The sequence below is a fragment of the Hemiscyllium ocellatum genome, chromosome 43 (genome assembly GCF_020745735.1).
Source record: "Hemiscyllium ocellatum isolate sHemOce1 chromosome 43, sHemOce1.pat.X.cur, whole genome shotgun sequence".
NCBI classification, from domain to species: Eukaryota; Metazoa; Chordata; class Chondrichthyes; order Orectolobiformes; family Hemiscylliidae; genus Hemiscyllium; species Hemiscyllium ocellatum.
Genome location: NC_083443.1, coordinates 8,803,361 through 8,816,131, shown reverse-complemented (window position 1 = coordinate 8,816,131; position 12,771 = coordinate 8,803,361). Strand labels below are relative to the sequence as shown.

The window sequence follows — 12,771 nt, the reverse complement described above, 5'->3', positions numbered from 1 at the left end:
GGGATTTGTCAGACTGATCAGAGCTAACTTCATACAAGCATTGGTCACTTGCTGAGACATGCAGCTACTCAGTAACATATTTGCAGGCTTATTTGCCACAATCATAATTCACATGTAGTCCTAGTTTTATGTGTTGCCTTTATTACTCTGAGCAGACCCAGGATAAATGCGCCTAGAGTCCTCCACCCATTTTAGTGATCCATGCATGTTTATAGTGAGAAAGTAGATGTTGAGAGGTTTTATGGTGAGAGTTCATTATGAGAATAGTGTACCTGACTTTCCTGAGAGATGTCAAGGGATGAAACATTGTGGAAAATTAAAGGCTTAACAGAATATTTCCCAGCAGTTCATTGACACATATTGTCTCTCCTCTTACCCTTTGCTAAAGTCTTTGACATTTTAGTTGTGGCAAGACCCCTTTGTGTCTTGAATTGTGAAGTATTTGACTCTGTAGCCAGGTTTCTCTGACAATGGTAACTGTGCATGCTGAAACAGATGGCTGATCCTGCCATTTTTCAATGCTCAATCCCTGGAGAACCAAGAAACCCTGACTCAATTTCTCCCTCTCACTTCAGGGGCACCTGGATTTATCTCACAGTTCTGATCATAATCAGGATCAGCAATGTGGGAACCTGAACTTACCTGTGACTAAATAGGCAGAGTCTTTCTCCCTATGTTAGGGCTTGTATAATAAAAACAGAAAATTTATGAGAATAGCATTTCTGTTAAAAAGCTTTCATCACAGTTTGGAGAAGCAGAGCTCTGATGTTGACCTTTGACCTGACAAAGTAATAGCTAAGTACAGTACACACACATATAGATCAGATATTGTGTCTTGAATGAATACACAGTATTCAAAGGAGGGAATTGTAACTCAGAGAATCTGTCTGGCCGAGTGGATTTTGCAGGAGGTGCTTTGACAATACACACTGCCCCTTTGAAGTGAAACCCCATGTGGAGAATGTTTGTCTTAATGCAAAAGAAATTACATTGGAATGTCACTATGAATCTCCAGGATCATAAATGAGGGCTGTGGCCGTATACAACTTTTTATAGCTGCTGCCTTATTACAATGGATAACCTTTATTTACTTTCATTAGACTATTAAACAACAAGAGTCTATTAATTTTTCGTCTGAAACTCCATCCGAGCCCATAAAGCAAACCAGTTGCTTAATTGAGTTCATTTTAATTTCCCTCCAATCGCACTGAATTACTCCAGTGATAAATCAGAGGGACAGGCCTTACCCCCAGTAGAAATCCTAATTTGCAGCTAATTAGAAAACTGATTCCCAGTGAAAGATCAATACCACAACGAATTGGAAATGACTTGCAATCTCCGCCATGGAGACTGAAAGAGCGAGTGAGAGAGAGAACGAGAGCACGTGGAGAAAAAAGAAAGCCATGTGTCTGGAATGCGGAGGCAAAAGTGAATCAGTCTCAATCTAATGTAATATTCATGAGGACAATTGGCTTGTTGGTCTTTGTAAAAGTAGCTTTGAGATGTAACTGTTCGTCTGGATGGACGCTTGATGTAGTCTGACGTGCTTTTAAATTCAATGAGTCATCGCCCCACACTCCAGTACGCAATGTTATCCCTTCTCAGAGCTAGCCTTGCTTTGGGGAATTACTGTTCTGCAGTTGAATGCCATCAAGAAGAGAGCATCCCAGCGTCTGGGCAACAGTTGAAGGAGTGAATCAGGGGTTAGATGTTGTTGATTGAGACAAGGCAAGGTCAGTGAGAAGCCTATCAAGACATGGTCACTTGGGGTAGCACACCACTTGAGGATCATTACAAAATGTGCAATGACACTGCAGATATTTTTATGGATCTTCCCTCCAACTCTTCCTTATTTCTGCTCTTCAGTCTCCTTTGGTTCTCCACCTGTTTTTGATGTTCTCTGATTACCCTTTGGTTTTTCACTTTTTCTCCCAATCCTTCCTCTCCCTTTGTCCCATATCACTTGATTCTCAGTGTTGGTGTTTGAATTTTTCTTTTGAATCACTCATGAATCCTGTACTCATATCCAGGACTATTATGACAGGGTTGGGTGGTAATACTGCTTTAGAGGATTACCTCACTGTCAGTCTATTGGGGACCAAATTGGCCATGAAACTTTGGAGACTGGAGAGGACATAGGTCAATAGCAAAGGAAAGATGGAGAGAAAAGAATGGAAAAGGCTACCTTCGCACAGAGTCATAGCGCCACACAGTCCTATAGCATGGAAACAGACCCTTTGTTCCAACTCACCTGCACCAACCAGAGATCCCAATCTGACCTAGTCCATTTGCCAACTTTGACCTGTATCCTGCTAAGCCCTTCCTATTTATATGCCCATCCAGTTGCCTGTTAAATGTTGTAGTTTTATCAGCCTCCACCACTTCCTTTGGCAGCTTGTTCCATACATGCACCACACTCTGTGTGAAAAAGTTGCCCTTTAGGTCCTTTGTAAATCTTTCCCCTCTCACCTTAAACCTCTGTCCTCTTGTTTTAGATTCCCTCACCCAAGGAAAAATATTTTATAAACCTCTGTAAGCTCACCCCGTCAGTCTCTGACGCTCCAGAGAAAACAGTCCCAGCCTATTCAGCCTCTCCCTATAGCTGAAACCCTCTAATCTAGATTCTTGTAAATCTTTTCTGTACTCTCTCAAGTTTAACAGCATCTTTCCTATAGAAGGGTGACCGAAATTGTAAACAGTATTCCAAAGGTGGCCTCACCAATGTCTTATACTTAGTGTCCAGACCAATGAAGGTAAGCGTGTGAAACTCCTTCTTTACCACCCTATCTACTTGCAACTCCACTTTCAAGAAACTGCACTTGCGTTCCCTAGGTCTCTTTGTTTGGCAGCATTCACAAGGGCCCTACCATTAATGGGAGAAGCTCTGCCCTGGTTTGTCTTACCAGATGCAACACCTCACATTTATCCAAATTAAACTCCTACTGCCGCACCTCAGCCCATTGGCTCACCTGATCAAGGTCTCATTGTACTCTGAGATAATCTTCGCTGTCCACTACAAAACCTATTTTGGTATAATCTGCAAACTTATTAACCATATGTTCTATATTCACATCCAAACCATTTATATAAATGATGACAGACAGTGGACCCAGCAATGTTGACCTTGTAATTCCAGTGAGCCAAACCATGAATGGATCCCCTCCACTTCAAGGGGCCATGTCAACCTGAACTCCTGAGTTTCTGGGTGACAGTTGAAGGTGTGTAACAGAACTCACTCCAGTAGAGGCCTCGCTGTTTGAGACTTTGTGAAATCATTTCTGGAATATGGTAATCAGTTTAGAAGGGGACAGATTAACTTATCAAGTCAGAGTCACCTTAAGTTGGAGGTAAAGGACTGAAAATTAAATCCATTTCAATTTCTGGAGGACTTCACTACCTCTTTTGGACTGAGGAATTGGCTCTGCTTTTGATAATCATCAGTGAAGATTCTTTATATGTGGAGCTGGAGTAACACAGCAGGTCTGACAGCAGTGGAGGAGCAGGAAAGTCAATGTTACGGGTTAGAACCCTTTGTCAGGAGACCATACTGTCTCCAAGCCATTGAAGATTCTTTGTTGGCTTGAGGCTGCACATTTAGAAACCTGTCAGGCAGCAAAGACATTTTGCCCATTACTGTCACCTGGATTTGAGCTCAGGTTCCAGAGATGACCCCTTCACCTCATTTTGTGTTTGATTCATGTGTGACCTCCCATTCTATAGCAAATGAATTTGAAATAAACACTTCACCTGGTAGACTAAAGCCAACCCGATACTTGCTGTTCTTTGAGATCCCATTTTAACATTACTGTGAGCAATAAAAACAGCTGCTGTGACATGCCAGTGATACTCAAACCTCAAACTCTTTCTTCCCAAGGTTCAAGGCCCAGTCTAGCAACTTGAACCCAAATTCCTGGCTGACACTCTGTTAAGTATTGAGGGAATGTGGTACTTTTAGAGGTAAAATCTTTTTGGGAGTGATGCTACCTGTTTTAGTAGATATAAAACATCCTATTCTCTTGAAGAATAAGTAAATATTTGCTGTTCCAGCAATATTCAGTCTCTTATTGCCAGTCTTATTACTTCTGTGGGTTGTGAGACTTCTAAACTCTTATTCCTCAAAAGTCAATGGAAATAGAATCTTTGAATATATTTAAGGAGTGGCAGCTACATCTGTTTGCTTATCCTGAATCTATCAGAAATAGGTGGTAATGTGGAGTAATCAGGTCAACTGTGATCTTATCACCTTGTAGAGCAGATTCAAGGGATCGAGTGGCCTATTCCTATTCCTATTCCTTATTCATAATACTGCATATTTTTATAGGTCACTGCTAATAATCTTCTGTAACTGACTCCAAGTGTCTGTTGTTCCCTGTGTTTCCTTCCCAGGGTCAGTTATTCTCTGCATTTCATTCTTAGATCCATATCACACTGTATCTCATTCAAAATTTCAGTCACTTTCTGTACCTCTGCCCCAGTTCTTTGTTGTTTGTGTCTCACTCTTAGATTTTCTCTTAAGTCACATTGATGGAATGTAAAAGGAGTGTCATTTTCCAGCTGTGTACTCTGGGAAAAATAAAGATGAAGCTTCTATTATTTTTATGGGGAGGTTCGATGGCTATGAGGGTTCAAGTCCCTCCTGCTCCAGAGATGTGTAGTAGCATCTCTGAACTGATTGATTAGAAAAACAAGTTAAATAAAAAATAACCAAAGTATTATAAAATTATGAAATGTGATGCAAGCGACTTACAAGGAAATCCAAACCAAACTCTCTTCATTATACCACGTTTGTGTTTTTCTCAGGCTAATGAATATTCCCTCTCTGCCCTGGCCTCTGGATTGGAAGATGTCAAAAGCAGCCTCTCAGCCGCAGCCACTCCTGACCTTGGGACCAACGTTTCAGGACCCCAGAGCTATCCTGTTGTGACAGGTAAGGTGGTTAGCTCATCTGCCAACTTAGTAAAAAGGGCAGAAAACATAAGAGTGCGGGGAAAAAGCATTTGCATTTGGGGAACAGGGAACATTCAAAGGTGCATTGTCACCTTGATTTCAAGTGTTGTTGTTGTGACAGATGGACTGATTTCTCCTTCGTCACTCACTCACTGTTGCATTTATTTCAACATGATTTGTGCCAGCAAATTTTAAATGTGACTCAAATCCTTTCATACTTCAGGTTCCAGAACACCCAGGCTAGTGAAACATTGCTAAAATGGGTTAAAGATACTTAGGCAGTTATGGAGTCATAGAGTTGTACAGCATGGAAACAGACTCTTCAGTCCAACTCAACCATGCTGACCAGATATCCTAAAGTAATCTAGCCCCATTTGCCAGCATTTGGCCCATATCCCTCTAAACCCTTCCTATTCATGTACCCATCCAGATGCATTTTAAATGTTGTAGTTGTACCAGCCTCCACCACTTCCTCTGGCAGCTCATTCCATATACGCACCACCCTCTGTGTGAAAATGTTTCCCCTTGGGTCCATCTTATATATTTCCCCTCTCCCCTTAAACCTATGCCCTCTAGTTTTAGACTCCCAAACCTTGGGTAAAAGAAATTGCCTATTCACCCTATTTATGCCACTCATGATTTTATAAACCTCCGTAAGGTCGTCTCTCAACCTCTGACACTCCAGGGAAAACAGCCCCAACCTATTCAGCTGCACTGTGAGGACAGCCAATTCTTTGATGAGAATTCATTGGTGTTTTCATGGAACTGCCACCGGACTAGTTCAGAACTTTATTTTTCCTAGTTTAAAGGTATAGAAGGCAGGGATTAAAAGACCTCCTCCCAATTCATGAAGGATTTCACATACATTCATGATTTTAGATGACTTTCAGATGCTAATTAAGTTGGATGGATCATAATAGATGATCATTCAACAATTGAGTAGATGTGAGAAGAAACGGAATTAACTGTTCTGAAGAATCATTAATCTGGACTCAAAATTTTAATTCTGTTTATATCTCCACAGATACCAGCAGACCTGCTGAGTTTCCCCAGCACTTTCTGCTTTTATTTCAATTTTCCTGTATCCACATTATCTTGCTTCTATCTTAAATGATGGACTGATAGGTGTTAGATGGATAGATGGGAGATGGATTTAAAAATATAGAGTTGGATGAATGCATTTATGGCTTTACCTGTAATAGCTAGTTAAATAGTTGACTAGATACATTAAGAGTGGTTAGCACTGCAGCCTCACAGTGCCAGAGACTTGGGTTTGATTCCAGCCTCGGGTGACTGTCTGTGTGGAGTTTGCACATTCTCCTTGTGTTTGCGTGGGTTTCCTCCCACAGTCCAAAGATGTGCAGGTTAGGTGAATTGGCCATGCCAAATTGCCCATAGTGTTATGTGCATTAGTCAGAGGGAAATGGGTCTGGGTGGGTTACCCTCCTGATTGGAGGGTCGGTGTGCATTTGTTGGGCCAAATGGTCTTTTCCAGACTTAGGGAATTAGAAGCAAGGTAGGTGAATGAGTGGGCGGGTAGATTGAAAGGTGAATGGGCAGACAGTGGAATGAATGAATGTGAGACGATACACGAATGAATAAATCATAAGGTGGGGAATTGTTTTTCTTTAATTGCTCATATAAAGTGGGCATTGCCAGAGATGAGGTAAAAACAATGACTGCAGATGCTGGAAACCAGATTCTGGATTAGTGGTGCTGGAAGAGCACAGCAGTTCAGGCAGCATCCAAGGAGCAGCAAAATCGACGTTTCGGGCAAAAGCCCTTCATCAGGAATAAAGGCAGTGAGCCTGAAGTGTGGAGAGATAAGCTAGGGGAAGTGAGGGTGGGGAGAAAATAGCATCGAGTACAGTGGGTGAGTGGGGGAGGGGATGAAGGTGATAGGTCAGGGAGGAGAGGATGGATTGGATAGGTGGAAAAGGAGATAGGCAGGTAGGACAAGTCCGGACAAGTCATGGAAACAGTGCTGAGCTGGAAGTTAGGAACTAGGGTGAGGTGGGGGAAGGGGAAATGAGGAAACTGTTGAAGTCCACATTGATGCCCTGGTGTGTGACCAGTATTTATTACCCACCTACAAAGAATTATCTTTGAACTGAATGATTTACAGGGGGATTTCAGAGGGCAGTTCAGAGTCAACCACATTGCTGTGGGTCTGAAGTCACATGTAGGCCAGACCAGGGACGGATGGCCAATTTCTGCTCCTCAAGAAGATCAGTGACTTAGATTGGTTTTTATGACCATCTATGATAGTTTCATGGTCGCTATCAATTAGACCGGTTTCTAATTCCAGATCTGATTAATTCAATTTAAATTCCAACAAATGCCTTGGTGGCATTTGAACCCATAATGCCAGAACTTTGGCCAAAGTCTGAGGATAGCTAGTCTAGTACCATGACCACAAAAATGTTCATCTTGTTGGTAGGAAATGGTCTGGTGAGTAAAAGGATAGATATCTGATAGGTTCAACACCATCCACAAAAAAACAGGATTGATTGACACCCTATCTACCATATTAATCATGAGCACCCTTCACCAATGATCTGCAGTGTGTACCATCTACAAGGTGCCCTGCGCCAACTCACTAGTACTCCTTTGATGGCACCTTTCAACCCACAAGCTCATACATAGGAACACCACCATCTCTACACTCCCTCCAAGCCACCTGTTATCCTGACTTGGAAAATACTGCCATTCCTTCACTGTCTCTGGGTCAAAAACCTGGAGTTTCCTCCCTAACTGCACTACCTGCAGTTGTCTCTACACCCCTAGACCTGCTGCTTCAAGAACCTAACTGATCATCGCCCCCTCCATGGAAATCAGGAATCGTTAACAAATGCTGGCCCAGGTGAAGGGAAGGATTGAGAGCTGGCTGGACCAATGTTTTGGTGCATAATTTGATAGTGATTATGGATGGATTGTGACAAGATAGAATATTGGGTGGATTAATAAATGGTTAGGTGGGTGCGTGGGTGTGTTGACAGTTAGATGAATGGAAATGGGTGCCTCAATGAATTCAGGGATAAATTCAGAGGTGCTTGAGTGAGCTTTTCTGTGTAAAATGATTCTTTCAGATGAAGAAGAACAGAACCATTTCATTTTTTCACACTCAGGTATTGATAAACAATGGTACAGCTGTTTCAAAGGCAAACTGCCCTAGTTCATTCAGGATCAGTAAGGTGTGTGTCTAATAGGGCTTGTTAACAAGAACTACTCTGCTTTTCACACAGTCTGTGGTTTTGAATGTTATTGGAGCAAACTGATTACTTCACCCCATCATGCACAACGGAGGATAAAAGTGTGGCTTCAGTTGTAGAGACCAGGAAACAATAAATCAGGTGTCTACAGCCAAAGTGGAGGTTGCAAGCTTCTGTGTCCTGTGGGAGAGTCACATTAAAGGGATTACTCTTGTTTGTAGCATGGGGAGTGTACATATTCATGATTTGGAGGCGCCAGTGTTGGACTGAGGTGTACAAAGTCAAAAATAACACAACACTAGGTTAGAGTCCAACAGGTTTAGTTGGAAGCACTAGCTTTTGGAATGCTGCTCCTTCATCAGGTGATTGTGACACAACCAAGTGCTTCAAAATAAACCTGTTGGACTATACACTGGTGTTGTGAGATTTTTAACTTCATACATATTCATTGAATCACTGCACTGTGAAAGCAGACCATTCAGCTCATCAAGTCTACACCAACCCTCTGAAGAACATCCCACTGAGACCCACACACTCAACTTCCCATGGCCAAACCACCTAACCTACAAATCTTTGGGCTGAGGGAGGAAACCGGAGCAAACCCACGCATATGTGGGAACTCCACCTGCAATTTACCTGGGTCAGGCAATGAAACAGTTACCGCCGTGGACTACTGTCACTTTAAGGAATCCAGCAATCATTCGCAACTGGGAATGGATACAGGGATACTCCATTCTACCAACTGTGTGTGTGAGCTGGGGTACTGGGGGGGAGTGGTCAGAAAGGAGGGTACACAGTGGGGTGGCACTGAGATGAGGGCAACATTAGTTATTGCTGAGGAGCAGCCCCCAAGGGTCAAATGGTGTCTGAATAAGAGGGAAACTCTCTCATAAGGCCTCCAGGAAGCTACCGGGGTTCCCGATGTGGTCTCCCATTGAGGCAGGAGTGGCGTCTCCACTGCCAAATAGCCAGAAGCTGTGGGAAAAGGCTGAAAAGTGATTGGTTAATCACCTCAATGGACTGGAAGGCTGCCCTCCACATTTTCCACTGTGGTAAAATGACACAGCAGCAGCGCAAGTCAGTGGGTCCTCCACCCTCTGCCGTCCCTCATTGGTGCCCACCTAGTTGACTTAGGGAAGGGGTACTTTCTTATTCAGGCACCCTGTGACCCACAGGCAGAAACTCTTCATCATCATGGCACCCTTCTGTATAATCCCAGTCCCCACGATCATAGATTGTTTGAAGTCAGATGATGATTTGTGGGAACATACTGTGTGCAAATTGGCTGTGCTTTTCTAATATTGCAACTATTCTTCAAAAAGTAGCTGTGAAGCATTTTCTTGCCCTCGCCATTGCAAATCGTTCTTGATTCCAAACAAGGAACTTCAAAGAGACTCATTTCACACAAAAAAATTACTGAAGAATGATTGAGAAAGGGGTGGCCATGGGGCTTAGAGGCTAAATTGTTCTGCCTCTGCCCTGCTTTGTCTAATATCAGCTAACTCAGGATAAACAAAGAATCACATTTGCAGTTGTGCACCCTGTATGGTTTCCATTTGCAGCCTGCAATGACTACTCAACTGCATAGCACACTGCAGCTCGACTGACTGGAACACTGGCAGTAATCTGGCTTCCTGCAGATGAACTGGCCTGACATTATCAGTGAACCACAAAGATACAAGAACAACTGACAGACAAAGAGTTAAACTCAATAATGTCCAGTTGTCAGTGTCAGGTTAATATGAGAGTGCTTTATTAAAATTCACATAATTAGACACAAACCATCAGAAAAGCGACAGTAAATGCACTCTGTCATAAAGGGGATTGTTTGAAGTCTGAAATGATATGGTGCAGCTACGTGACAAAGCGATGCCTTATCTTATAAATATGTGGATTGATGATTTGACTAACTGGTTAGGCCAGAACCGAAAAGAAAGGATTATTTCTTTGTTGAGGTGCTTCTCATCTAGGCTTCTCATTCATGGACTCCACTCTCACCAGGTGGTCACTGACTAAATAGCAGAGGGATTTTCCTTTAATTTTATCTTCCTGTTCTTTTTGCTTGTGCCCTCTTTTGGTATTTGGATAACTTTTCCTCTTCTTCCTGCCTTCCCTCATTTGCTCTTCCATAAACAACATATGTTGGTGAGTGTAAAATCGAGATTTTATCGTCATATTTTTGCAAGCATTCCAGACACAAAATCACTGAAAAGTGTCTTTGGAACCTGTGTCTGATTCATGCAGCCCAGCCCGCCAGGACCACTCAGCTTTTGTCAGGTATTGTGCATTTTGCAGATTGCACTGAATCCATGCAAAATCAAGGAACTCCAGAACTCTCCTCTGAGATTTCCCATGACTGCTTAATCATTAGAACCATCAAAATAGAAGAATACCATTCAGCAGCATCCCCCCACCCCTCCCAACCACCATCACCCACACCCCCTCCCCCTCCCCGAGCTGCTTGGGAAAAGCAGTGAGGTACTCAGTTCCTTGAGATTATTTCAATGCAGTCCTTAGCTGATCGATATCTCAGCTTTATTTTGCCAACTTTGCTTCGTAGAGTCATAGAGATATACAGCATGGAAACAGACCTTTCGGTCCAACTCATCCATGCCTGCCAGATCGCCCAACCCAATCTAGTCCCACCTGCCAGCACCTGTCCCATATCCCTTCAAACCCCTCATATTCATATACCCATCAAGATGCCTTTTAAATGTTGCAATTGTTCATATTCTATGATGCTTAACAAAGACCTACCATTCACAGTCTTGAGGATATAACTGATTCAGAAACAAAGGACAGAAGAGCATAAGGCCTTGTTGTCATAGGACCAGAAGTAGGTCATTCAGCCCATCAGATCTGCTGTGCCATTCAATGAGATCATGGCTGATCTGATAATCCTTAGCTCCTCTTTCCTGCATTTACCTCGAGAAGCTGAGGTTTCCACTTGCCTTTTTGTGAATGTTCCTCGGAGTAGACCTTGACAGCCTTTCCTCCACGATGGATTGACTTATTTCTGAAATTCTACATCACTTCACTCAGCTCCAGAGAGATCCCACATCCATGGGAAGGAGTTACCTATGGATCATAGGATAATGGGAAATTACAACTCACTGTGCACCTATTATCACCTTCCTATGGCAACATGGCAAGAACACATGGTACCCTCCCTCACCATGCAGTGACAGTTCCATCAGCAGTCTATTGGCAATTCAGGTGTTCTAGCTGTGGAGACCCCCTATCATGCATGGGCTTATAAATTACCAAAATTGCTTCACATGGAGATTTTGGCAAAGATAAATGACTGCCACAACCTTGAGCCTTCTTTCAGAGTTCTCATAGACAGGGTATTATGGACCAGACCTATCCCTACATGCTGCTGTCTCTCTCAGTCTCACACATTGACACGCACATGTACACGCTCACACACACACAACACAAATACATACACACATCACGCATGAGCTATGAAGAGAGTCTAGAAAAATTCGAGTTGTTTTCTCTGACATGGTGGAGGCTGAGGGGAGACTTGATAGAAGTCTATAAAATTATGTGATGCATAGAGAGCATTGACAGTCAGAATCTTTTTCCCAGAGTTGAAATGTCTAATCGTAGGGGACATGCATTTAAGATGAGAAGGCGAAAGTTCAAAAGGGATGTGAGGGACAGGTTTTTTTTATGTAGACAGTGGTAAGAGTCTGAAATGCACTGCCAGGAGTGGTGGTGGAAGCAGATATGAGTTGAGAGTGTGGCGCTGGAAAAGCACAACAGGTCAGGCAGCATTCGAGGAGCAGGAAAATCGATGTTTTGGGCAAAGAGCCCTTCATCAAAAATGAGGTTGTGAGCTGAGGGGGTGGAGAGATAAATGACAGGGGGTGGGGCTTGGGGGAAGGTAGCTGAGAGTGTGATAGGTAGACAGAGGTGGGGGTAATGGTGATAGGTCGGAGAGGAAGGTGTGGCAGATAGGTGGGAAGGAAGATGAACAGGTAGGATAGGTCATGAGGGAAGTGCCGAGTTGGGAGTTGGTACTGGGATAAGGTGAGGATGGGAAATGAGGAAACTGGTGAAATCCACATTGATGCCATGTGGTTGGAGGGTCCCGAGGTGGAAGATGAGGCGTTCTTCCTCCAGGCATTGGGTGGTTAGGGTGTGGCGATGAAGGAGGCCCAAGACCTGCATGTCCTTGGCGGAGTGGGAGGGGAAGTTGAAGTGTTTTGCCATGGGACAGTGAGGTCAATTAGTCCCGGAGATGTTCTGTGAAGCGCTCTGCGAGTAAGTGTCCTGTCTGCCCAATATAGAGGAGAACGCATCGGGAGCAACAGATACAGTAAATGACATGTGAGGAAATGCAGGTGAAACTTTGATGGATATAGAAAGCTCCTTTGGGGCCTTGTTCGGAGGTGAGGAGGGATGTGCGGTGCACGTTTTGCAATTCCTGTGGTGGCATGGGAAGGTGCCCGGAGGGGAGGGTAGCTTGGTAGGGGGCGTGGACCTGACAAGACAGTCGTGGAGGGAATGATAGAACATAGAACATAGAACATAGAACATAGAACATAGAAGGATACAGCGCAGTACAGGCCCTTCGGCCCTCGATGTTGCGCCGACCGAATCC

General features: G+C 43.5%; 1 protein-coding gene across 5 annotated transcripts in view; it reads left to right on the top strand.

Moving 5' to 3' along the window:
• LOC132835087 (paired box protein Pax-2-like) overlaps positions 1–12,771 on the top strand; it is a 216,247-nt gene that overhangs the window by 169,445 nt on the left and 34,031 nt on the right. For 4 of the 5 annotated variants that reach the window (XM_060854393.1, XM_060854392.1, XM_060854396.1 and 1 more), the window contains exon 7: positions 4,801–4,927. The exons of the other annotated variant lie outside the window; for it this stretch is intronic. In XM_060854393.1, the coding sequence (XP_060710376.1) occupies positions 4,801–4,927 (127 nt within the window). The remainder of the gene's footprint in view (positions 1–4,800; positions 4,928–12,771) is intronic. 5 annotated transcript variants of the gene reach the window in all.